This window comes from Archocentrus centrarchus, chromosome 19 (assembly GCF_007364275.1).
Source record: "Archocentrus centrarchus isolate MPI-CPG fArcCen1 chromosome 19, fArcCen1, whole genome shotgun sequence".
Lineage (NCBI taxonomy): Eukaryota > Metazoa > Chordata > Actinopteri > Cichliformes > Cichlidae > Archocentrus > Archocentrus centrarchus.
This window is the reverse complement of record NC_044364.1, coordinates 18,222,309-18,249,169: the sequence shown is the minus strand read 5'-3', so window position 1 is coordinate 18,249,169 and position 26,861 is coordinate 18,222,309. Positions and strand designations below refer to the sequence as shown.

At 41.5% G+C, this 26,861-nt stretch overlaps 1 protein-coding gene across 1 annotated transcript in view; it reads left to right on the top strand.

Moving 5' to 3' along the window:
* Window positions 1-740: 740 nt before the first annotated feature.
* The window catches only part of LOC115798443 (PH and SEC7 domain-containing protein 1-like), a gene marked incomplete at its 5' end in the record, with an annotated part of 62,033 nt that continues 35,912 nt past the window's right edge, over window positions 741-26,861 (top strand). Inside the window, 6 exons of the mRNA XM_030755288.1 lie at window positions 741-973; window positions 8,902-9,096; window positions 9,940-10,020; window positions 11,860-11,972; window positions 12,458-12,516; window positions 15,717-15,806. Of these exons, the coding sequence (XP_030611148.1) occupies window positions 741-973; window positions 8,902-9,096; window positions 9,940-10,020; window positions 11,860-11,972; window positions 12,458-12,516; window positions 15,717-15,806 (771 nt within the window). The remainder of the gene's footprint in view (window positions 974-8,901; window positions 9,097-9,939; window positions 10,021-11,859; window positions 11,973-12,457; window positions 12,517-15,716; window positions 15,807-26,861) is intronic.

Here is a 26,861-nt window from a genome sequence, read left to right as displayed (position 1 = left end):
GCATTTGGGAGTAACCGCAGTGTGCAGGGCACCTCAGGGACGGGCAGCAGCCCTCTGGGGGGGCTGGCTTATGGGAGGACAGATGGGGAGGCGGAGGTAGGGGAAGGAAGAGCGGGAGAGGAGGAAGAAGGGGAGGAAGATGAGGAGGAAGACGAAGAAGAGGAAGAAATGGTCAGCTGGGCCAGTGTGAGGATGCAGGGAGACAACAGGAAGCAGCAGCATGCAGCAGAGGAGGAGCCTGAGGTGTTTGGACACCTCCTGAAGAGGTGAATCAACGTCATGCATGAGACTGTAAATGAGAGAAAATCCTGCGTCTTGTGATGCAGGAATTTCCCCCGACCCAGATTTTGATCTGAATTTGGATCTCACTCCTAACCTATTTTTCAAGTTGGTCGTAAACAGGCAGTTTGAACTTTGCAGATTAAGTTCAGTAAATTTCATCCTGGCAAAAAAAAGTCTTAATGAAAAATTTCTTTTTCTTTATTTTGTTTTTTTGTCTGTTCAGACCAGTTGAAACCTTTTTCGACAACCATCACCCAGCCTTGAAATCCCCCATCTTGGTTTCTGGCCCCCGCTGCGCCACAGAGGACACCTTCAGCCGCCACTTTGAGAGCATCATGGAGTCGCACCGAGCCAAAGGGACATCGTACAACAGCCTGGACAGTGAGGAGCTGCTCACCTCGAGCACCCAAACCGTCCTGACCTTTGACCTCCCCACACTAACCCCCGCCATCCACGGACCGGTGTGCCAGAGCGCCAGGCAGATCGTCCAGCTCAGCTTCGCCCCGCTGGCACATGATGAGAGGCCCAGTCTGTCTGATTCCATCTTTACAGTGACGGGGGACTCGGACGCCACCCGAGCTCCCTCCAGTGAGAGGCTGAGCAGCGGGTCAGATGGTACGCCGCCCAGAGGCCAAGAGTGTACACACCTGGGGAGCAGCTGGTATAGCAACCCCTCCTTCTCATTACCCAGGTGAGATGGCCGGTCATGTGGTGCTGGTAAATTTTACTTCACTGATTACAGCTTTTTCGGTTCAGTCACAGACATCATGCGTGAACAGAAATCTGAGGCAGGAGGAGGAGGTGCAAAAAGTGTTTAATTCACCCAAACAAAAGGGAGAAAATACCACCAAACAACAGTAAACACAGCCTCACAATAAGCTGCTGCCTCCTCACTAGATCTAAACAGCATAATAAATATACATGCACTTTACATCCATGCAGTCACACAGCGCATGGATCTCCTTTCTGAGGTGATAATGAAAAGGTGAAATCTGATCACAAAGAGACTTCTTGGACACACAGCTGTAAACAGGAATGTGTCTCCAGTGTCCACTTATGATCCAACTGTACAATGTGTGCCTTAAACCTGAGTGGAAACAGAGTTAATATATCAGTAAATGCTCCTTTCCAGCTCCACATTTTACTCTTGGACTTGACTAGAGCAGCTTTGCAGCCTTATTTAACATTTCCTGGGCTTTGGTGCAGCACTTCAAACCTGCTGTTTTACCTTTCTTTCTTTCTCCCTTTAAGACAGCTTTCTTCACAGTTCCTGAGGTGACAATATAGGGAAGGGCACCCCCCTTTCTATGACATCATGCACAGCCAACACACCTGTAAGGAAAATGCATTTGTGGGCTGAGGAGGAGAGTATTGGTATGTGGGTTGTGCCCATGAAAAACTTCCCTTCTAATGGCAAACAGCTTATTTTCCTTTTAGTGTGTGTGTATGATAGAATATAAGGAAATACGTCCACATTAACTGTTTACAGAGAGGCATTTGAGAAAAGTTATTTCTTCTGTGAGATACCCTACCCATGAGGCCGGCATTATCACCCAGCATCAGTGCTGGATCTCATAGTCCCTGCAGGCAGCAGCCAGAATCTGGCAGAAAGCCTGAAACCAGAAGGCAGGGGAGGCTGTTCCAGCCGGAGGTTAATCCGGGTTTTGGAAGGACCAACGGCCAAAAGCTGTTTTCACACATGAGCTGAATCTCCGGATAATTTCAGAAGAATCACATCCAGCTATTCCACACTTCAGATGTGTTTACACAAAAGGACAATCTCAGTTTTGTTCGAGGGATGAAGCGTGCAGGAGGCAGGAGATGCATGATGCCCACTCATTAGAGGTCAACACAGTCAGCTCAAAAGCTCATTTACACAGTCAGCATCACACTGACTCTTTAAGAGGGAGCTGTCAGCTTAAAGACCAGCTAATGTCAGACATTTACATTTCCAGTGTGCAGTCTGGAAGTTCAAGATTCAAGACCTTTATTGTCACTATGTGAGCACAGGAAATTACACTTATATCAGCTTCAGCATGTGTCAGTAACACAGATAAGAAATATAAATATAAGATACTGGAATATCATCTGGGTGCAAGTGCATAAAGTAAAAATAAATAATAAATGCATAGTTTACAAAAACACCTCCTCATGCTCAGTCTGCTGACAAACAAAAACAATACAACTATAAACTTTATTCTCATTTTGTTTCATTTAACTTTATTTGTACAACTAATTTTCCATTCAACAAACGACACAAACTGTATTCTTTCCTCATCAGCACTCACCTGACACTTTATTAGGTATACCGTTAAGTAATAGGTATGCCGATCATATAGCAGCAACTCAGTGCATTCAAGCATGTAGACGAGGTGAAGACGACCTGCTGAAACTCAAATTGAGCATCAGAATGAGGGAGGATGGTGATCTAAGTAATTTTGAACGTGGTGTGGTTGTTGGTACCAGAATGGGCTCGTCTGAGTGTTTCAGAAACTGCAGATCTGCTGGGATTTTCCCACACAGCCGTCTGTAGGGTCTGAAAAAAAGAAATTATCCTGTAAGCAGCAGCTGATGCCAGAGGTCAGACGGGAGTGACCAGACTGCTTCAAGTGGATAGGAAGGCAACAGGAACTTGAATAACCACCTGTTACAAAGTGTGCAGAAGAGCATCTCTGAATGCACAGCATGTCCAACCTTGATGGGCAACAGCAGCAGAGGACTTTACCCGGCACCTCTGCTCTCAGCTGAGAACAGGAAACTGAGGCAACAATATGCACAGACTCACCAAAACTGGACAATAGAAAACTGGAAAAATATTGTAAGGTCTGAATCTTTCCGTTGTGATATTCAGATGGTAGGATCAGAATCTGATCTGAATAACATGGAAGCATGGATCCATCCTGCCTTGTATCAGTGGTTCAGGCTGCTGGTGATACAGAAATCATGTGATTTTCATGGCACACTTTGGGCTTCTTAGTACCAGCTGAGCATAATTTAAACTCTACAGCCTGCCTTAGTGTTTATGACCATGTCCATCCTTTTATGATCACAGTGTACCATCCTCTGATGGCTGCTTCCAGCAGGATAACACATCATGTCAGAGCTCAGATCATCTCAACCTGATTTCTTTAACAATGACAATGAGTTCACTCAAATGGCCTCTACAGCCACAGATCTCAGTACAGCAGCAGGGCACCTTTGCGATGTGATGGAACAGGAAACATCATGGATGTACAGCTGACACATCTGCAGCAGCTGTGTGATGCTGTCATGGAGTTTTTTTAAGGGATGTATCCAGCACTTTGCTGAATCTGTGCTGTGAAGAATTAAAGCAGCTCTGAAGGAAAACTGGGGTCCAACCAGGTGCTAGCAATGTTAAGATGTTAAGATCAGATAAAATACACTTTGTTTGTCCTAAAAGTTTGTTCCAGTAGCCAATACATGAAAAACAACACAGCTCAGTAAACAAATGCAGGACAAAAATATAAATAACTCATAATGGTATAAAAATAAATAAAGAAATTAAAAAAAAACACACACAAAGGGAGCTTAATAAAAGATAAAATAAAAAAGCATGAGGAGCCTGTCCAGTAGGTGGTGCAGAGGGTGGTTGGGATCATCCAGTATTACCCATAGCCATTCAGCACAGCTACAGTTTTGACCTGTGTAGCAGCTGATGGAGGGATCCAAACAGTGTGTTGAATCAAACTGAGCACAAACAGTACTGATGGAGAGAATGAGTAATACAAGCTCATTTTCCAGTAGCAGATCAAAATAGAGGAGTTTAGATTTTTGAGGATACAATCATTCAGTGTCATTTACACACCTGCCTGATCCTTCTGCCATGCCCACAATATTCCATGATATTCCTACATTATGTTTTATTGCACCTGTTTCCATCTCCGAGCTGATCAGCAGGTTAGTGGGCACTTGTGCTGGATCAGAGCTGCAAATCACAGATCACATGCAAACCAGCCCTTGAGTTCTCTCACTCTGAGATGTTGGTGTAAAGGTTTGGCGTGCTGTTGTGTCCATTGTTATGTTCAGTGTTTTAGTTAGAAGTAAAATAATCATGTTGTTGTAGGGTTATGATTCTCCTGGGTCCAAAACCCAGATGAGCCCCCATTACCAAATATAATAATAATACAACAACAGCAGGGTGAAGCTTTCGAGTGCTAGCCAATCAACCCATGAGGCTGGACGTGGAAAAACAATAGAGCAGAATGACCCAAAGTCGAGATAAAGTCAGCCTTTTCTCTCTGAAAGTTACAAATTAGAGTTTCTGAGGTAAATTCAGTCCTTATCCAGTTCTGATGGTCTCCTCTCTGAGGTCTGAGCGTCTCTGCCTCTTTCCGTCTCCTGAGCAGTGCTGCAGTGCTATTCTGGAGTCGAGTAGCTTAAAGTGAAGGTCGTTAGAAGGCCGCCTGTGGTCCCTCTGCTGTCTGCCAGGCGTGTATATGGATCCATCTGGCGGTGTGTGTGTTTGTGCATGCACATGCACCTTTTTTGGGGTTTGTGTGTGTGTGTAGTGCAGGCTCGGATGTGTGATGCACAGCAGATGGCTGCTGCAGTAGTGAGAGACTCACCTTGACTGTCCCAAAGACTTAATTTTGACTCTCTACAGACTCCCACCTGCAGTGCAGAAACCCTTTGTCTAAATGCACACAGGCCTGCCCATCACACAGCAATACATGTGACTTCTGCTTCTCAGTGTCTACTGCTTTGTTTATGTGTGACTGCTTTGTGAATGTCACCTTAACTTAGTGTGACAGCACTGCAGAGGTGGAGTGACTGCACTGCTGTTACTGTCACCACTAGATGGCACAAGAGGACAGCAGTCACACAGCCAAGCGCTGTTTGCCGAGGGTGAGTGTAATCTGCTGCAGGTGGGTAACTTGCAGCCGGAGCGCAGTGTGTGTTTTTGTGTGTTTGTGTGTCCAAGAAAGGAATCCAGTCTCAAGTTTCAGCTGATTCCTGGTCAATGAAAACAAAGCAGCTTCATTTTGTTTCATTTTGTAAACATTTCAGCTTATTTTCAGGTTTTGTCAGACTCCTGATGATCTAAGCAGTGAAGGTAAATATTTGCAAGTGCTGATCTTATCACACTTTTACCAGTCAGACGCTGTGGAATCCAGAAGCGAGACGGCCAGGCAAATATCCCTGAAGGCTTGTCCATACTTTGATAAAAGTTGGAATTTCACTCCCCTCCTCCTCCTCCTTTTCTTCCTTCCCTCACATCACCCTTTTCAGATGCTCTGCACCATTAGACAGTGGCTCATTGTGTCGAGCTGCTCAGTGGACTGAGAGGGGGCTCAATTATGCGTGGACACCGTTAAAACGCAGGCTGACACTGGGAATTCTCTCAGGCCCTCTCGGTATTGTGCTGGCTCTTGATGAGACAATGCTAACAGGTGGCAGAGCCTAAGCTACAGTGCTGCTTTAATCTTATAATTATAATCACTCCTGCAGGCCCAGATGAAGTGAAGCTGTAAACAGACTCCACAATGGCCTCAGATGTAGACAAAGGGCCACCTCTTCTTTCCCCGGGGCAGCAAAGGAAACGGTTCAGGCGCACACAACCAGCAGATATCGAGCTTAAACCCGACACTTCATATATTTGGGTGTTCTGTGTAGGTGTGTGAAAAGCTTACATCACAAACAAGGTGGACTTACAATTTGCACAACACTCAAAGGATGGACACGCCAAGTGTGTGTAATTGGAGATGCATGTAGAGAGAGGGAGAGAGCAATGAATGCAGGAGGGTGATTTTTAGGGAATAGCCAAGCCAAGTCTCATGCCATGCTTTGAATCCAAGGTCAGCGGGGGACAGTGAGAGTTTATACAGTGGAACAGGGAGGGAGAAAGAGAGAGGGAGGAGTGAAAAGAGGGAAGGGAAACAACAGCAAACAGACTCAGAGGGGAAAAGATAGAGACCAAGAGGCACTGCAGGACAAACAGCTCTTTTACTTTAGTGGGGGGGGGGGGGGCGTGGAGCCTTGCTGAGAAGATCAAATGACAGCAAACACAGAGGGAGAGTGAGAAAGTGGAGGGAAAGGAAAGAGGCACCCATGAAGTCTCAGTCAGACTCGAAACCAGGGAGAGGAACGTCAAAGCCTGCCGGCCTCCTGGGAGAGAGTGCAGGTGTTCTCCTGTGTTAGGCCCGCCAAGCAGACAGTGATGCGTTCAGGGTACGAGGAGAGGGGGAGGACAAGGTTCAGTCGGATGAGCAGTCAAAGGAGAGGGGCGGGCCATGGGACAGCAATGAGGACACCAGCTGTCTTCTGCTGTCAGGGCTCGTCTGCAGTCGGGGAGGAGAGGTATTTAGCAAATAGGCGGTCCTGCCACAGGTAGGTCTCCACCCAGGAACCTGTCTCACCTGTCTGTTTTGGATATACAAACATTTAAATATCACATTTGTGCAAATATGTTGGTGGCTGCTGGAGAGGTTGTTACATGAAAATGTGGTTTGGATGTCCATCATGCTTTGGTTACCCTTGCATGTTTCCTCTAGTCTAATGATGGCAGCTGTAGCACACAATTACTCTTTAAAATATCCCCACATCTGCCTAACAGAATGACTTTTGTAGACACTCATAGTTGCAGATGATAAATCCAACACAGTTACACAGTTTCACAAAATGTTGCTCAGCAGGTGAAAGTTGTTTCCTGTAGGTTGTTTTTTTATTATTTTGGTTATTCTTCTATGGTTCCTTGGAGTGTGAAGCTTAGCGCCACCAGCAGGTCATCATTCACATTCATCCTTTAAAACATCAAAATATGTCAGCATGTTCTGGAATGTTTATGGTCTCGGATCATGAATCCCGGTGATGTTGCTGACCCCCCCTAACCTTGTATCTAAAGCTGCCAGCAGGTTTTAATAAATTGTCTTAACAGCTGTTGAACTGATATTATTTTCCTCTGGCATGAGCAGCAGGCCACATCACAGTATCTGCTTGAAGTATTGGTGACAACATTTATGGTTAACAGATGCAAAATGAAACATTTAAAACAGTTTGACTTTAGCTCTGAGATGATGGTTTCCACCATATTTTATTCAGCGGAGTCTCACAAATCTATTGATCATGTTTCTGACCTCTTATGTTCTGAGTCTTGATGGTGAGCACCAGAGATCCATGTTTGAGTTATGCACCCTGCAGAGTTTTACGCTTCATTTGTATTTTTTTTTTAAAAGGTGTTATTAATTAAAAACAGGCTGCCTGGTTAGAGTTAGGCTTTAGAACTAGATTTAGGAAATAAAATCAATCGGGTTAAGAAAACATTCACTTCCTTTAAAGGTTTGTTTTCCACATTCCCGTGATGATGTGGACTCGCACTCTTTCTCTCACATTTCTCAGCAACTATTAAATGCTGAAGAATCTGCTTAATACAGAATAAGATATACTTTATTTAAAAAAAGTTAAACACAACACACATAGGAAAGGCCTTCCCTGCTCACACACAGTGATCCTTTCACTGTGGTCAGAGTGACAGTTTGTTATATTAATAATCACCAGTACAACTGTACTGTGTTTATTAGCATGCTAATGCCTCAGAGGGGAACTCCGTCAACGTTTTACCTGACAAACATGTGCTGACTCTTTGTCTTGCCGACCTCTGACCTCTCATGGCTTTCTGTTTTAATGTTTGCTGTGGTGCCCGGCTCGTGTACAGTATGAGGATGTGCGAATGAGGGAAGAGAAGCCTGTGGGTTTTCTTGGCTTGTTCCTCGTGCTGAGAAATCCAAGTGAGAGCTTGGCTTATTCAGGAAGTGTTTTTTTTTTTCTTCCATTCTTGCTTTTTGGATCACAGCTCCAGGCTGCTGGACTGTCATTGTCTTCTCCGGCCGGCTGGCGTGACCAGAATGGCCGCGTGGCCGCTCTCGATGGCAGAGACAAAAAGCCAGCACCGTGTTGAGATTTCAGCAAACGAACTTAGAGACCTCGTCTCTGTCATCCCTGCTTTCAGCACAAGATGGAAAAGTAGTTCTCTTTTAGCTCAGCGTGACATAACATGCTTAAATTATTATCACAGGAATAATTCAGATGTAATAAGTTTCACACTTCTGAACTGGCTAATGCTTTGAAGGAGCTTAATTAGAATGTGATAACGAAAGCGAGAAAGCTGCTGGCAGAGAGGAGATTCTGAATGCAGTTAATAAACTGTATAATCATACAGCATGCTATGTTTGAATATAAAGATTTGTGCATGCTCTGATGGACATGATGCTATATTTTTATCAGCTGAGTAAACACTCAGTTCATTCAGGGTTCATCACATGTCTTTAATCTTATTTCATTTAACAGATTTTCACATTTTTGAGCTGCTTTCCTCTGATCAGCCTCACTGTGTGCTCGAGTATTCTTCACTTCACTACATCAAACCTTGGACCACTGATTTAAGCACACAGCAGATTTTCATATCATTAAATTAAATTGGCTTTATTATATCAGTGTCATTCTTTGTTCCTACTTTATCATTTTTTTGCACTGTTCCTTTGAATTATTCAGCATGTCTGTTAACCATAATGTGCTTTATTTCCTCTCTTTCTGTCTTTTCTCAGCACCTGATTTTAATCACTCCTTCTGCCTTGTCTTCAACCCCCCCGTCTTACCTCTCAGTAGGGAGAAGGCGTGCCTGGCGACAGACTCTGAGCTGGACCAGGACCTCAGCGACCGGCTGGGCCTGGGCAGCAGCGACACGCTCACCAACGGCAGCCATCGTGCTGACGTGGCAGCGGCCAAACGCCTGGCTAAACGACTCTTCAACTTGGACGGCTTCAGGAAGTCCGATGTGGCGCGCCACCTCAGCAAGAAGTAAGCTGCTGTGCTGTGATTGGGGAAAGTCTCTGTTAGTGATTCGACTGCAGCATTTTGGCTCAGCTGAAGGCTTTTCAGGGAGCTGTTGGAGCAGCCTGAAAATATGGAGTTACAATAGTCCAGCCTAGAAGTAACAAATGCATGAACTCGTTTTTCAGCATCACTCTGAGACAGGATGCTTCTGATTTTAGAAATGCTGATCAGATGATCAGTATTTCAATCAATCCAATCTACTTTCATTAATATAGTTTCATGCAACCCACCAAGCAGCAACTATGGATCATGAATGATCAATAATGATTTAACAAAATCAGCTTCTGTTGCTAAAACATGTATTTTTACTAGTACCATGGCCACATGATAAAATATACCAATAAGATGCTGTGATGTGGCACTCTGCTATTCATGCTGGATCTTATTTTTATTTAATGAAAGCCATTAAACTGTGGCCCATGTAAATTCAGTTTCCTGTACATTTGCTCTGCTTCCCTGTAAAAAGCGCCGTGTTGCAGCAGATCTGCATTCCTCCGGTGCTGCTCGATCAGCCCGTCACTGTCAGCTGCTTTGCTCGTGCTGATGAGAAAGAATTTGGGATTAAAGGGTTTCCTTATTTTCTGACAGCTGCACCCTGGGAATCTCCTGCCTTTTCCTTCTCTGTGTTTTTGGCGTCCGGTCTGCAACTCAATCTAACGGTGCCAATGCACACTGACTGACTGACAGCCCAAACTGAGCCCATTCACTGAGTGTTTGACCAACACTCTGTGGTTTTATAATCACTTTAGTTTATTTGCTTCTTTCTCTCCTTATAACCTGCTTGTACTTTGTTACCACTGTTTGCAGTAATGACTTCAGCCGCATGGTTGCAGAAGAGTATCTGAGTTTCTTCAGTTTCACAGGCCTCACTCTGGACCAGGCATTACGGTAAGAAAGCAGTTAAACCAGCTCAGTACCCTGACAGACACACTTAACTCAATGCCAGATAATCGCAAAATATTACATGTATGTCAGCAAAATGGCCACAATTGATTATTGGTGCAGGCCTCTTCTCTGTGTGGTGATCACCCAAATTAGAGTGAAATCTGTGACATTTGGTGTCTTTGTTAGGCTTTGGTGGTTGCCCTTCTCTGGTAAACACTGCTCTCTAGAGGGCAGCTTTGGCATTGCATTTAAAGACTGAATAGTTTGAATATTTAATATATTTGGTTGATTCTGTTAAAGAGGTTCATATTTATTATTTTTATGAATCAGATTTATTGATTCTAGGCATAAACTGAACAACAACCTGTAAAAGCAGTATTATTACTGTGCAATTTAAATGTTTTACATATTGAGTTGTTTAATCTAAAAAAGACATATTTTATGTGATTATGGATCGCAAATATTTGGATTTCCCCTTGAAGACAGACATAACTTTGCATTTAACAGCATAAAGAATAACTCCACCAGCTATAAAAGATCATTCACATGATCAGAACTGAACTTTTGATTTTATTTTCATATTCACCTTAAAAACTGTTCATCTTGCCTTGTTTGGTATGATTTTTTTCAGCACAACCTCACACGTGACAATTTCATTAAGTTTCATTTATCATACTGTGTTAACTCATTGGACCTACAATCACACACAAAAAAACCACAAAATCATAAAAAGTTTGATTTTTTTTTTACTGTGAAAACCACAATAGTTTAATAAACTATTTTTATAACTTAAAATATAAGCTGTAATTTCCAAAAACGTATGTACAAATTTAGCAAATCTACAGGATTAGGACCCAAATGCAAACTCAAGTACAGGCTAAGCAAGTTAAAAAGCAGCTTTTTATTGTGGCTGAGACAAAATTGAATGAAGCATCCACGGGCAGAAGGCACCAAATCCAACAGGGAACACACAGGGGCAGATTAACACACAGGGAAACAGCACTATTCATACACACACAGGGTCATTTGGTAAGAAAAATGAGGGGCAAGTGAGGGTTATCAGGGTAAAAACAAACAGGAAGTAAAGGCAGAGACAAGGCACAACAGACACACACTAACAAAGTAAAACAGGAAGTAACAAAGGAACAGTGGGGAGGAAAATGCAAAATAAACTCACAGTCATATCATTCTTGTTAGAGATGGTTTTCAGGGTCGACGTGTTCCAAAAGACCAAATCCACACTCAGCAGCATTTGAATTTGTCTTTTTTTCCAGCTCTCAAAGCCACTTATTAAAGGGACAGTTACACATTTTCATGTAGAAATACACTTTGGTGATATGGTGCAGTGTGACAACTATAGACACATATCATGCTGTTTAGAAAATGTTTCCTTTATTTTACATTTCCAGTAAAGAGAGAGGCATTTATGTGGGGTTAGGGTTAGCTTTCTTACGGTTAGAGTTAGCTGTTTAGGGTTATCTTGTTTTTTATAGCATTTACGCAGCATCTATATTTATAAAGTGTCACGTAAATTAATGGTCACATGAGCTGATCATGGTTTAAGGAAAACATTTAAAATATAGAAATGGGAGCTATATTTAATCTTATTTTACTCCATGCTGGCAGAAACACCTAAAACAGGAATGACGCTGGTGTTGAACGGCGTGTTTGTGTTTCTCTGTATTTTGAGGGTGTTCATGGAAAGGCTCAGACTAGAAGTCCAGCATACGCATGAAAAAAGAGTAAATTTAATTGTAACACTGCATCTTTTTTCCTCTCAGCTTCTTCTGTAACCAGTTTGGTATTTCGCAACCATCTGCTGGCTTTGTGTTTGTGCTGCAGGACTTTCCTCAGGCAGTTTGCGCTGATGGGGGAGACGCAGGAGAGAGAGAGGGTGCTTTCACACTTTTCCAGGCGCTACTTGGACTGCAACCCAAACATCATACCATCAGAGGGTGAGTGCTGGTATGGACTTACTTATAAGTATGTATTATACATTTTTTTAAAAAACTTTCTATGGATTTATATATTCATAGCGTCGATAAATAAGCATGTTTCCAGTTGTGGATCATGCAGAGCTAGTCTAGTGGACTCCACAAACAAACTAAAGTGCTTATAGCACAGCAATGGCATGACATGGTCCCTTTAAGATAATTTAGCAGATTTCTTAGCCAGTTATGATCATTTAATTCTCACCGTGGTGTATGATTAAAACAGTTAAATTAGCATGCATTTATTTAGTTAATGTTTAATAGGTAGGCAGGGCTGATTGTACCTGTAGTAGCTGTTTTGTGTAATGACTGCAGTACTAGGTGAGTAAAAAGCAGCAGTATATATGACAGTAGTATGATTCACTTAAGAACCACATTAAAGGTATGCACTTGTAATCGAGGATGAGTCATTGTGCAGAGAAAGCTAACACAGTGTTTTCATCCTCTAGATGCAGTTCACACTCTCACCTGTGCCCTGATGCTGCTCAACACTGATCTGCACGGTCAGGTAAGCATAATGCTCGAGTTTGTTTCAGGGAAGGTGAAACTGTAGATGCTCACTCAGGCACAAAGAAAGAAAGAGAGATATTTAAGAGCTGCGCTCTCCTCACAGGCCCTTTGGATTAACTCAGTCTGATCACCATCTCATCGGGGTCTGCAGGTCTGCCTGCTGAGCTTCTTTCTCCATCATTAATCTGCTGCTTTTATAGTCAGAGCCTTCCTTTGCAAATCTGGGCCACTGGTGGCTCTTCTCTGTGATAGTGCAGCTCAGTGGATGAATGATTCATTAAAGTGGCTGCTGAGGTAAAGGGATCGGTTCTTACAGGAAGTCAGCAAAGTCTCGACATGTTTTTAACAGATTGTTCCTAAAATGCATCGTTATGATTGGATAAAGTCCTGATTGGAAGGCTGGTTATTTGTTCACTAAGGATGCTTTAATGATACCGTTTAATGTTGACTTAATATTAACTATAATTTAATTATTGTAGGGTCTTTACCTAACAATATAAAGCACCTTGAGGTGACTGTTGTGATTTGGTGCTATATAAATAAAATTGAATTTAATTATAACAATTTAATGGCAGGTGATTAACTAATTAACTAATTAATTTATTTGGATATAATTGGATAATTAGTCATATTATTGCTGGTACATGGCCTCAAATTCAGTACAAATAATAAAACAGTACTTTATGAGTCACCTCTAGAGTTATAATTATTCATAAAATTCATATATTTATTAAAGTTAACAGTTTTATGACAGTGGATTCCTTAAAACTTATTTTTCTAAGGAGTTTCTAAAACTAATAATACTAATTCTAAGTTAAGTTTAATTTATTAGGTTAATTTTCAAGGTAGAGTCAGAAATAAGGAAAAATTTCCACAACATCTGACTTCAAAAATCTAAGACAAGCCCGAGGCTTCAAAAATGGGACCTTTCTATTAGCAGCCTATGGGTGGGACATAAAAACTATTAACTCTACAAACATAAATCCAAACGTATTTTTCTTTTATATATTTGATCACTGCATTTCCCATAAAAGTATTTATTTAGCTAAAAACAACAACAACAACAAAAAAACCTCTGGGATTTGTAAGCAATACAAAGTTTGTAAGTTTTTAATGATTTCTTTGAACTGTTTCCAGGGTGGAATGATTGTACAGCATACATCTGTAATGACTTTAACAAACAAGAACTCGGTGCACAAGTTTGAATTTGTTTTGGATTTCTCTGATCCACACAGGCTCAACAGTATATGTAGAATCTTTTAATAAGTGACTGTGAAGGTTCTACAATGGCTTTAAACTTGACAAAGCCTGCAAACTTCTGGTAAGAGATCATGATCATTTGTTTGACAGCACTCATTGACTGACCAATACTCAGAACAATGGGAAAGTCCAAGAACTCATAGAAGCTCTAAGAAGGAGAACTGTAGATTTGCAGAAGTTGGGAAGGTCTCTTTGAGACATTTCTAAAAACCTAGAGGTTCCAGGATCATCAGTTCAAACAACTGCTTGTACAGGTTATTCGGCTTCATCACCACTTTGTGTCTGTAAGAAGACCCAAACTGTCACTCTCAGATGAGAGGAAACTGGTTAGGATGTTCAGGAACAGCCCAGGAACAACCAAAGCTCAATCCTGCCATAAACTGGAAACTGCTGGAACGCTGAAATCAACACCTTCAAGCTTGACTGAAATTTGCAGCTCCCCACACGAATGAGCCAAATGTCTTGTGGAGAAATGTTAGATGGTGAGACAACACAAAGACTGAGCTATGTGCCCACAGTGATAAGAGGGACGTTTGGAGGAGTAACAGTAACCTATGAACACTGAACCAACTGTGGTGGCATAGTGGTGGTAGCATCATGCACTGGGGCTGTTTTGCTACCAGTGGTACTGGTACAGAGCAAAGAGATGGAATGGATGGAGGAGGAGGAGGACTACCTCCATATTCTTCAACTTCATCTCAAATCAGTAGCTAGATGGTTAAAACTTGGACAGAACTGGGTGTTCCAACAGGACAATGATCCCAAACATACATCCAAACTGGTTTCGGCATGAATAAAGCAGGCTAATATTTAGCTTCTGTAATGGACTTCCCAAAGCTCTGACCTCAACCCTATTTTGTGGAGTATGCTTAAACGATAGGTCTGTGCCAGGAAAACAACAAATTTAAATGAAATCTACCAGTTCTGCCATGAAGAGTGATTAAATATCCAGCCAGAGTTATGCCAAAAGCTTGCTGATGTTTACCAAAACTATCTGATCAAGGTGTAACTTGTTATGGGACATTTGACCAAAAACTTGTGCACCAAGTTCTTGTTCTTGAAAGTTATTACAGATGTATGCTGTAAAATTATTCCACCCTGGAAAAAGAACAGTTCAGATAAATCATTAAAAGCCCCAAATTACCCTGAAATTCATGTCCATGATGAGTGGTTGCAAGCTTCTGACCGTAGTTCAGTGAATAGACTGTATGTACAGCTAACAATTAGGCACATTTTGACTGAAAAGTATCTAAAATTGAACTAGAAGGGCACTCAGTAGAGCGCATATCTCGCCCACCCCAAATTTTCTATGTGCCGATACTACACTATCAAAATGGAATCACTTTTTCCTTGTATCACTCCCAACAACTCCAACAATTTTCAACAAAATCCATCATCAAGCTATCCAGACAGACAACGCAACTGAAAAAATAGCCTCCCTAATTTAAATTGTTACCATTTAATTTAAATTAGGAACTACCTCATCAAACAATAACTCAGATGGTTAATGAGTGATTTAATACTTTTTGCTACAGACACATTTTGTATTATCATTATTGTCGGCTTCTCTCTAAATCCTACCTTTATAGATAAGATAAGATAGTGTTTATTTGTCACATGCACAGTTATACACAGTACAATGCACAGTGAAATGTATTTGCACAGTGAAATGTATTAACCAGTGAAATGTATTAATTAAGTGAAATGTATTAATTAATGTACTAATTAATGTACAGTGAAATGTATTAATGTACAGTGAAATGTATTAATTAAATGTATTAGTATGTAACCTTTCATAGTCAAAGGGGCGCAAACAATGATATTATAATGATAATGATATTTAATTGAAATAGCAGGTAGTTTGTCTTAAATAAAGAGCATGAGGAGTGTGTGTTAGCATGAAATAATATTAGATTTTTTTTTTTTTTTTTTTTCCAGAACATTGGCAAGAGGATGTCATGCACACAGTTCATTGGCAACCTGGAAGGACTGAATGATGGCCAAGATTTTCCTAAAGACCTGCTCAAAGTAAGCCACTCTCAAGTCTGAAATAGCACAAACACACGTGCTGTCATACGCAGACACACATCCCACATGAAAGCGAGCAGGCTGCCTCTGCCAGCGCTGTATTGTCCCTCAAATCTGTGCAACTGAGCCTGGCTGAGCCTGGCTGTCTGGCTTGTGCTCACTGCCAGCTGGCATTCACCTCATCTCCAGAGGCATCCAATCAGAAGGCCAGCCCAAGGCCGCCACTTCCTGGTACGCTCCAGCTACCGTGTGGGCTCGAAGACTAATTGTTTCGTGATCTGGAGATGAAGAGAGTGGCACACAGCCGGCCTCGGGGTATCTGTGTGTGACTTCAGCAGCATTAGATTAACCTATTAGCTTAACCCAGTTGAGCTCAGTTGTTCAGAAAGGGGCCTGCAGCCCACATGACAGGGGAAATAATCCAATCAGAGCTGGTTGCTTGTCCATTGGTGCTCATAATGATGATGCTGTTGATATAGTTGTATCTGAAAAGCGGTCCATCAACATGCCACAGGGCCCCTTAGTGCAATTCAACAAGTTGTATTTCAGTATTTATAATGCATGAGGGAGCGAGAGAGGCCTCCTCCTTCTGCTGAAATGACGGGAACGCTGAAATGAAAAGCAATGCCTGTTATTAAGGGCAGACGGTATCCATGCTGCAGGCTTGTGTCTGCAAGAAAACGCATTAACTCTTTTATTTGTGCTTGTGGAAATCCAGGAACAGTCTTTTTAATCATGCATCCCACTTCCCACAACATCTTTTATTCTCTCTCTCTCAATGAGACTTTTTTTTACCCTCAAGTCAAACTCCCTGCCTCCCGTCCTCAAACTCCCTAAATATTCTACCTGCCCGCTCATTGCCCTGCTCCTTATCTCGGCTCTGTTTAGCTCCTGTGCAGTTTACTCTCTGTCTCTAGACCGTGTCTCACTGCCACCTTTATCTGCTGTCTTTCACCTCCGTCCTGTTCTGCTCTGTTTTCTCACCTCCCCTCTCCTGACCTGTCATCTCTGCATTTGCCCTCATCTGATTTGTGTCGTTATTCCCTGTGATTTTACTAGTTCAAGCTAAAACTGTTAACCTTCTCTGTAACCAGAATGGACCACAGTTTAAGAGATATTTGAAAGTTCTTTTTCTTTGCAAACTGGATTGTAAATGCAAAACTAATTCAATAGTTTAACTTTCTCAAATCTTCTGAAATTAATGTCAGAGAAGCAGAAATGTAAAACTAAAACATTTAAAGGTACTTTTTGTAATTAAGTTCTGCAGATTTTAAATTCAACTTTCAGCACTGGGGGGTTGAGTTTACCAGAGAGTGCATTCAAATGTTTTCAGATGTGAGCTGCTGTTCTCTCAACTTTTGGTGCTTCTTTTTGCACCTAAGAGCAGTGGTTCCCAAAGTCAAGAGTGCTGCGGCCCCCTTAAAAAACAGAAAATCCCATGGGGCCCTCCTCTAACCAATACTTGTGAGTAATTTCAAATTGAATTTCTGTTATTACTGGGGCCCCCCTGCAGTACCTTCACTTTAGGACACACTTTAGGAACCACTGCTCTAGAGGTTTTACCTTTTCCCAAGCAGCTTGTAAATAAGAATATGTATTTAGAATAGACCATATAAAAGGTTTCGAGTCTGGAAAGTGAAGCCAATGCAGAAGTGCATTCTTCCTGCATTTTTTTCTAATGCTTACAAGGTGGTATGACTTTTTATTTTATAAAGCCTGCTAGAGAATGGCTCTCAATCTTGACCTCACTAACAGCTTTCCTGATGAGTACAGTGCATTTTACAAAAAAGCCTCTGCAAAGCTAGGACCTCTTACCACTTGTCACCCAGGTTTCTTTTCAGTACTGTAGCCAGGTTGACTTAGAGTCAGAGCTCTGTTGAGCCTAGTATTCTTTCAACTTTAACTTGCAGCGACTTTATGCTCTATTAGACCTCAGTGCAGCATTCACTGCAATTGACCACAATATTTTACTACAGAGATTAGAACACACCATTGTTATTAAAGGTGGTCTGAATCATGTCTATCTGATAGATTCCAATTTGTGCATGTAAGTGGGGAGTCTATTTCACGCACACAAAATTTAGTCCAAGAGTTTCACAGGGTTCTGTGCTAGCATTCATTTTCATTGTTATGCAGATGACACCCAGCTTTATCTATCCATAAAGCCAGGCATTACCTTGGCATCCAGTAACACTGTGAGAAATCTTGGAGTCATTTTTGACAAGGATATGCCCTTCAATGTACATATTAAACAACTATGTAGGACTGCTTTTTTGCATTTGCACAATATTTCTAAAATTAGAAACATCCTTTCTCAGACTGATGCTGAAAAGCTAATTCATGCATGATAATGCATTTATTACTTCTAGGCTGGACTATTGTAATTCATTATTATCAGGCTGTCCTAAAAGCTCCCTGAAAAGCCTTCAGCTGTTCCAAAATGCTGCAGCTAGAGTCAGGGGCGGAGCTTCTGTAGGGGCTGGGAGGGCGGCACGCCCCCAGCCCAGGCCTAGAGGGGGCCCGGATGTGAGACAGGATAAGATTTCAGGTAGCCAGCTCTCTATTCGTAGAGAGCTGGAGAAGGCGGACCCGCTCCTGAGTGTATCCAGATGATGTTATACAGTCATAGCCTACTTTAAATCACCCATCATTCATGTTTTACACAGGGGTTTTAAAGGTTGCCACAGTCAGGACTGAGTCATGGTTGCTAAAAACTTTACAAGACCAACTGACTTTAGTGATGTAGTAGGTGTAAAATATTGAATAAAATGTTGTGCTGCATGACTGTCTTTATTTTCACTTTTACATTTAACTTTATGACATGCAAATTTTCGAGTGGAACGCCGATATTTTCCTCCAAGTGTATTGTGGGTAAAACTCGTCACCAACCGTCCACCAACGTCATCATCAGTCACTTGGCAACAGATTGTAAACTAAGTGGAGCATTTTTACGGACTAAGCTAACATGAGTGGCACGCGGGCATGCGTATGTTGTAAAATGATGTTATGATGAGCTTTACTATTTGGGTATAACGGGCCCGGTCATTTGCCCCACCCCCCGGCCCGGCTCTGATTTGTTCTGCTAGTGGCTAGAGTAGGGACTGACAGGGACTAGAACGAGAGAACATATTTCTCCCATATTGGCTTCTCTTCATTGGCTCCCTGTTAAATCCAGAATTGAATTTAAAATCCTTCTTCTCACATACAAGGTCTTGAATAATCAGGCCCCATCTTATCTTAAAGACCTCATAGTACCGTATCACCCCAATAGAGCACTTTGCTCTCAGACTGCTGGCTTACTTGTGGTTCCTAGAATACTTAAGAGTAGAATGGGAGGCAGAGCCTTCAGCTTTCAGGCCCCTCTTCTGTAAAACCAGCTCCCAGTTTGGATTCAAAAGACAGACACCCTCTCTATTTTTAAGACCCTGAACCATCCCTTAGTTATGCTGCTATAGGCCTAGGCTGCTGGGGGGATCCTATGATGCACTGAGTGTTTCTTCTTCATTCACCTCTTTTCACTCTGTGTATACCCCACTCTGCATTTAATCATTAGTTATTATTAATCTCTGGCTCTCTTTCACAATGTGTCTTTTGTCCTGTCTCTCTACCCTCAGCCCCAACCGGTCACGGCAGATTGTTGCCCCTCCCTGAGTCTGGTTCTGCCAGAGGTTTCTTCCTGTTAAAAGGGAGTATTTCTTTCCCACTGTCGCCAAGTGCTTGCTCATAGGAGGTCATTTGAACTGTTCAAAATATTGTCTTTGTTTTCTGTTTAGTTCTGCACATTGGTGCATTCAATAAGATGAGCTACTGTCTGATTCTCTCTCCAAAATAATGAATAATATTCAGTGACAGGTCAGGTTTATTATTTATAATCCACTTTTAAAGTGCTTCTGTGTTAAATCTATACCGTAGATATGGTGCAATCACAAACTGTTCTGAAACACTACGTCGTAACCTGATGTGCACCGCCCTAGAAATGTAACTACACATCACCAAACAGGTATAAATGCTGGCAGCAGCATTAGCCACTTGCATAGGCTCTTTCACTCTTCAGTCTACATAGCCGGTACACTTTAGGGTAACAGGAGCTTCCATGTCATTCACAGTTCAGACTAATCCTTCTTTATCTTACACTGGAACATTTTAGCTCTTTATTCTTCTGGTTAGTTACCTATCTTAAATTTATTTGAGCATCAGGTGGGTGGGACTTCTGTGAACCGTACTGTAGGTGACCATTTTGGGGATATCCTCTCTTACTGACATCATATAGATCCAAGAGTAGAAAAAAAAAGTGTGAAACAGTTATTAGAGCAGTCTGAAGCCTTTTGGCTCACAAAGATTATTGTTCATACACTGAGCTCATGATTCAAAATTCAATAATATCATTCACCACAACAATTTACTGTGCATCACGTAAAATAAGACAAAGCATTATAGGTCCTCTTTAAAACATCTTAATTTTGCTGCCACCCATTTTTATTTAGTCAAAGCATTTCTTACTAAATAAACACTGTAATTTCTCCAGGTTTGACTCATAAACAGTTGCTATATCTGTTCCCAGTACCCTCGCATTCCTTTCCTGTTTGTTCCTGTCCTCCCTTTTTCTCTGTTATCGCATCATCGTTTCCTGCTACAAAATGATCATCTCTCCCTCCCCATCAGCTTCTACGTGTTCCTCATTTCCTCCACTCATTTTCTTATTTTCCCATTTCCCCATTTGTGTCTGGTGTCCGTGTTTCTATGTGCTGTAAATACATTAGGACACAGCTGGAGAAATCCTCATTCAGTCTCATTTTCAGCACACACATGTACTGTAATCCGCACAATGGTCTTGTCCCAGTGCTTGTTTCAAGCTTCTTTCATTTCCTTCTATCCTTTTCTCCTTTTGTGCCCATCTTTCCTTACTGTATCTTCAGGTTTAACTGCTTTATATATTAAATTGTTGGTTAGTCTGTTACGTACCATAGTAGTGGATATCTGTGTCTTACATCTGTTCAGTTTATGGATGCAGCATTCTAACCAAGCTTGCTAGCATTTACTGATAACATATGTAATAAGTCACAATTATTTGTACTGTGAGCTACAGTTGATTTTTCTTTGTGTACAGGCTGTGATCTGAGATTTACTACCCTTTGTGGTTTAAACCAACTGAATTCAGCAGGATATAAGTAGATGTTATGTGAGCTATTGTGGCTGATTTCCAACCCCAAGACAGTATAAAGTTAGTATCAATGGTAGAATTTGGTGAGTGAATCAAATCAACATCACCTTAAATTTAAATCCATCTCTGCTTCCCTTGATATAACCTTACATTAACCATGAACAGCGCAGTCTGGTGTCTGGTGGTTGTGTTTGTTGAGCTCTTTGAAAAGGTGCATTTGAAATTATCTTCCACTTAAACAATCTTAATACATTTATACTCACTCCTCTTCTATAGCACTAACTATATGCTGAAGTACCGCAACCACAACTTTATAGGCATCTGCACCATGAATGCATCACAGGGATGAGAAGGAAAAAGGGGACCTGCTGATGGTGTAGGCAGGCTGATGTCATGATTTTATTATTCTCAGTGTCTTCTGCATTGAGTGTAAGAATCATCCGGATTTGGCAGTGCTTTGTGCGGTGAATATGGTCTTAGATCTTTAGGTCATCAACATATTAGCATAACAACAGTAGCATTTAACTCAAATCACCTTTGAAGCTCTACTGCTAGCTGCTAGGTACTAGTACACCTGTAGGGTATTAACTAGAACACCAAGCAACTTTTGCAAAGACAATTTGCAGTCATTGTGCATCTCTTTGTATCTCTTTGTCATTAGTTAAGCAGTTTTCCAATAAGAAATCCTGTCACCTCACTGAGATGCTGTGTGTCCAGCAGGCCTGTTTAGTCTATTGATATTCTTTGTTAGAGCAAAGAGCAGAATTTTAGACTTTAATGGTGCCAGTGACTTACACATAAACTCAAAAAGACCCATCATAAAGAGCAGAATAGTGTGATTGTTTAAAATGGTGCCATATGTTGGAGTCTTGCTCTGAGGGGCAGAAACAGTGACGTGGCACTGAGCCACTTTAGCCCTGTGGCTGAAATAGAAATCAGCTGCCTGGTGGACTGGAAAATAATGAGTGGGGCTTTGAATCCCCTTGACACCTCTTTCCACCTCTCTCCCTCAGGTAGACTACACTCCCTCTTTCATTGTCAATTAGTTCCTTTTTCTCTATTTCCTTTCTTTGTCTTGTTTTCTAGCTCTGTCTTCCTCGGTAACTGTCGCAGATTCTTCCTGTCTCTCAATTATTCCCACTCGACCCTCCCTCTCTTTCTCTCGTTTGATTAAACCCTATGATATGTTTCCTCATTACCACCACAATAGAGCAGCAGAATAGAGCAATCTCCTGAACTGAATTTGTCATATCTCAGCTTCACCACCCGCCCTTATGCTTTCCAGCACACCAGTAATTCCCTGAAAGTCTTTTTATATCAAGATATTTTATTTTTATTGCATTTCTACAGTAATAATGGCACAAAAAGAGATGAGATAAAGATGAAGGTCACATGCAACAAAGGTGTTTGACCACTTATAATATCAGGGGCTGATGTTCCCAAATTAAATAAAGTTTAAATGAACATTAAATGTTTATCCCTCCTTTAAATATATTGCTTTGGTTAATTTCAGTGTTTTTATAGCATTTAAATATATAATGGAAATCATGAGGAAATTTTTTTGGATGCAGAAGTTTTAAGTGAACATATCAGCACCCTCGCGTTATTTTTGTTTAGTCTTCATTGTATTTTTTTTTTTTTTCTTTGCTGAAGTCTGAATCAGAGCAGCATAAATTCATGGATCAGTCTCCAGCCCATATGTCTGTGTAATCTGATAGAAAGCTGTTTGCAGCAGAGTAAAAGACTGAATTAAACGTTTGGTAAATATGACCTCTGGTAACATGTTGATGTGCTCACATTATTAAATCCCACATGTAGCATGGTGGATGGATGCATTCGGCTCCAGCACACACTTCTGTTTGAGTACTGCTGCTCGTTTGTCTCAATCATTGTGCTCTTGTTCTGGGATTCATAATGAGCCCATAAACTATCTTAATGCAGTCTAGGGCATATTCCCTCCCCCAGCTGCCCACACTGTGCTATCAGTCAGCAGGCATGTGACAGATTGACAGGGTGCTTGCAGCTCAAACACTGAGGCTGGGTAATTTAGTCAGCAGTGCAAGTATAATTTTTTTTATCACATGTATTTGCAGGAAAAACTTTTTATATTTCTGCATAACGTTATATGTAATATATTATGTATATTTCTGCCTGGTCTTAAGGATTATAGAAAAGACAAAGAACACTGGCACTCTGTGAAAAAAGTTTCACTATATTATTAAAGGGAAAAAATATAGTGCTACAATTTAAACATAGGAAACTTCCACCTAGAAAGATCAAGAAAGCCCATTAATAAACACTTTATCTTTCTTTTGCATTAAAAAAGAATAAAAACTCCACTTATCTTTGCAGAAGTAATAAAACTAGATGAAGAGAACCCAGTTCAACAAGGTACTGGAAAATATTATACTTTCAGTATTGCTTCTGTATGAGGAGGAAACATACCTGAGCAGTAAATTTGAAGGTGAAAGTAGAATCAGTGAAATGACAATGAGGTGTGAGTGGTCACCTTGTTTCTTTTTAAGATCAATCAAAGATGGAAGAAGTGAATTATGGTGCTGAGGAAAAAGAGCTATTGATTCTCATCAGGCCACAAAAACCTTTCTAAAGAGTTTACAGTCTGCTGTGCAACAGTTAGACTGTGTACAGCTGAAGGGAATTTAAGACCATTTTAGTGCTCCAAGGGAAGAGTCGAGAGAGGTGAGTATCTAGGAGGTCACAAACGAACTAAGAGAAACTTCCAAGGGACATCTTCAACACCTGCAGGTCCAGGCCAGTAAGAATGTAAGTTGGACGAGTTGATTGACCAGCCTCCGGCCCATTCGAGTCAATGATGGTATTTCTTCCAGTTGATTCACCTGTGAAGCAAACTGGTTTACACCTACAGTAAGTATTTTCTCATTAAAATACCAATAAAAGTCATCAAACCTCCTGTTCATATAGTTTAAATGTGAAGAAAAGCAGTCTTTCAGCTGCTCCCATCTACCACTTGACTATTTTACACAAAAGCACAACTGAATAAGAAAGAAGCTCAAATGGAAGCTGTCTGTATGGAAACTGTGTCTTTAGTTTGCCACAATCTTCACATTTTAGAAGATTTTGTGTAAGGTTTGCCTCAGGCAGATAGCAGCCACCCTTTCTCTTTCTTGCAGTGATACCTGCAGTATTTTGGAGTTCCACAGGGTTCTGTGCTAGGAGCTATTTTATTTACACTATACATGCTTCCCTTAGGCAGTATTATTAGAAAGCATTGCATACCTTTTCATTGTTATGAGATACCCAGCTTTATCTATCCACGAAGCCAGATGACACACATCAATTAAACTGCAGGAATGTCTTAAAGATATAAAGGCCTGAATGACCTCTAATGTCCTGCTTCTAAATTCAGATGAAACTGAAGTTATTGTACTCGACCCTACAAACCTTAGAAACATGGTGTCTAACCAGATACTTACTCTGGATGGCATTACCTTGGCATCCAGTAACACTATGGGGAATCTTTTGACCAGGATATGTCCTTCAGTGCACATATTAAACAAATATGTAGGACTGCTTTCTTCCATTTGTGCGATATTTCTAAATTTAGAAACATCCTGTCTCAGAGTGATGCTGAAAAGCTAATTCATGTATTTATTGCTCAGGAGTATATGCAGATTGCTATCATAAAAACTGAAGCAGCAAACTTTGTGAAAACCAATACTTCAGTGGCCAGTGGATTTGTTTGAATCCAGGACCTTCTTGCTGTGAGGCAGTGGTGCTAACCACCACACCACCGTGTTGCCCAGCCGATCAAAAGTTACAGCAAACATTTAGTTGCAGTTTTTTTCTGCACAAAAAGGTCAAAACAGACACTGAAAGCAATGATTCACAATCTTTCCTGGTTTTACCCCCTCACGGATATGTAATATTGTATAGTTTTCTTCAATAATGCTGGGATAGGGTGAGATGGGGGAGGGGGGGGGGGGGGGGGGGGGCAGGCAGAGGATCTGCTGTGGCGACCCCTAAAGGGAGCAGCCAAAAGAAGAAGACGACTCATTGTTGTTGAATATTTTGCCTTTCATATCAGCTGTTTTTGCAGCTCTGCAGTATTTGGACTACATGTGCCTGTAACTGATAAGTGGCTCAGTGTCTGGCCTATTAACACAAAAAGAAATGATTAAGACTTGTGCCACAGTGAGCACTCCATGTTGTCTCTATACTAGCCTGCATGGAAACATAGCTGCTCTGTAGCTACTGTAGCTCCCTGCAGATTTTGATGCTCTGGCTACTGGCCCAAGCTTGAGCTTTAGAGGAAGCTTTCTTCCTTTATTGTGAGGCTCAGAGATACATAGGTTTGCACTCCCTCTCACTCTCTCTCTTCTCAGCACTGCTCAGGGCGCAAAGCTTGAAGTGGGAGCTAATGATGCACTGAAGTAGGTTACCAGCCCGCAGTAGAGCAGGAGAACAAATTCTGCTGAAATGAAAATGTTGTAGAGCTCAATCATGCGCTGAGCCACGCTCCTCAAACAGTAATTAGGTACACTGATGTTATCGATTGCAGGGCAGGATCGATTGCGAGGGAAAAGACAGATGGTTTATTTGTTTTTGTAAATGAGAGAGAAGAAATCTTTCTTGCCCGTGTCCCCGCTGTCGGTCTGGCTCACAGATGAATGTGTCTGAAATCTGCACAGGAGCTCCGTAGTGCCAGTGCTCGACGGCTGAGCCAGCCTGGCAAAGACAAACAAGTCATTTCTGAGAACAGATGCTACTGTTTGCACATGTGACTGCATGTATGGAGAGGGTGCACAGGGAAAAAACTTCACTTTTTAAATTGCACTACATGTGATTTTGTAAAAGCTGTCAAGCATCTGAAACCGTATAACTTTGGGGCAGGTTATCCTTTTCTATTTTTAACTACACACCCTTCAAGGATGAGCAAACCCCTAAGACTTACCCTCTTATTTTTCACATACTGCCCTGCATGTTCATTAGATTCCAGTCAGACTCAAATGATTCATTAAAGGAGCAGAATACGGTTAGAGTTTGGCATCTGCCCTGCAGTCTCGTCAATCCCTGCAAATATGGTACACGTAGCTGATGGGAAATGATGACGAAACATGGACTTAGGGGAAACAGGTGGATGCTGGGGTGATGATAGACAGTATAAAAGATGGACGTAGCTTTCAGGTCTGAGAAGTGAAACCAACACACGTATCTTAAACATGCATTGTTTCTAATGCTGAGCAAGGAGCAGCAAGTCTGACTGCAACAGGCTTGCAGCTGTATAGAAGTCTGTTATTGTAAATGGCTGCATGGGCTAAATTGGAAGTTTCTGGTTATACTGAATAAAACATTAAATTTATTAGATTAGGAATTTTGGTCATGATTAGAGTCAGAAACAGAATTAGCCAGAGTATTATCATCTCATCACGTCCAGTTTCAGGGAAAAGCTCAAAGCTTCTCTGCATGACTTCACTATCCAATTAATGGTGTCAAGGTAGCTACATCCATCTTTGATACCATCTCTTGATGGCATGTGAGAGAGAGATGGGAAATTTTGCCAAATTTGCAGGGTGTGTTTGGCACACTTGGGTGTTTGTTCTGTGTGTAATACCAGCACTGCTTGAGTTAAACTAGCTCACAGGCTTTGTTTCCCTTGTGTTGCTTTATTCTTAAAGAACAGCTGCTTATCAAGTAAATATCTTTGTATTCCACACAAATAATAATAGATTGTGTTTGCCCTCTTATGGACTAGCGACCTATTCAGGTCAGACCCCCACCTCTCGCCCTGTGACAGCTGGGATAGTTCAGGACCATAAGTTGTGTCAGTGGTTAAGAAGACAGATGGATATAGTGTGGATTTAAAACAGGTATCTATGGTGTCATTTCTAGCCTGGTTGCATTTTATGTCAACC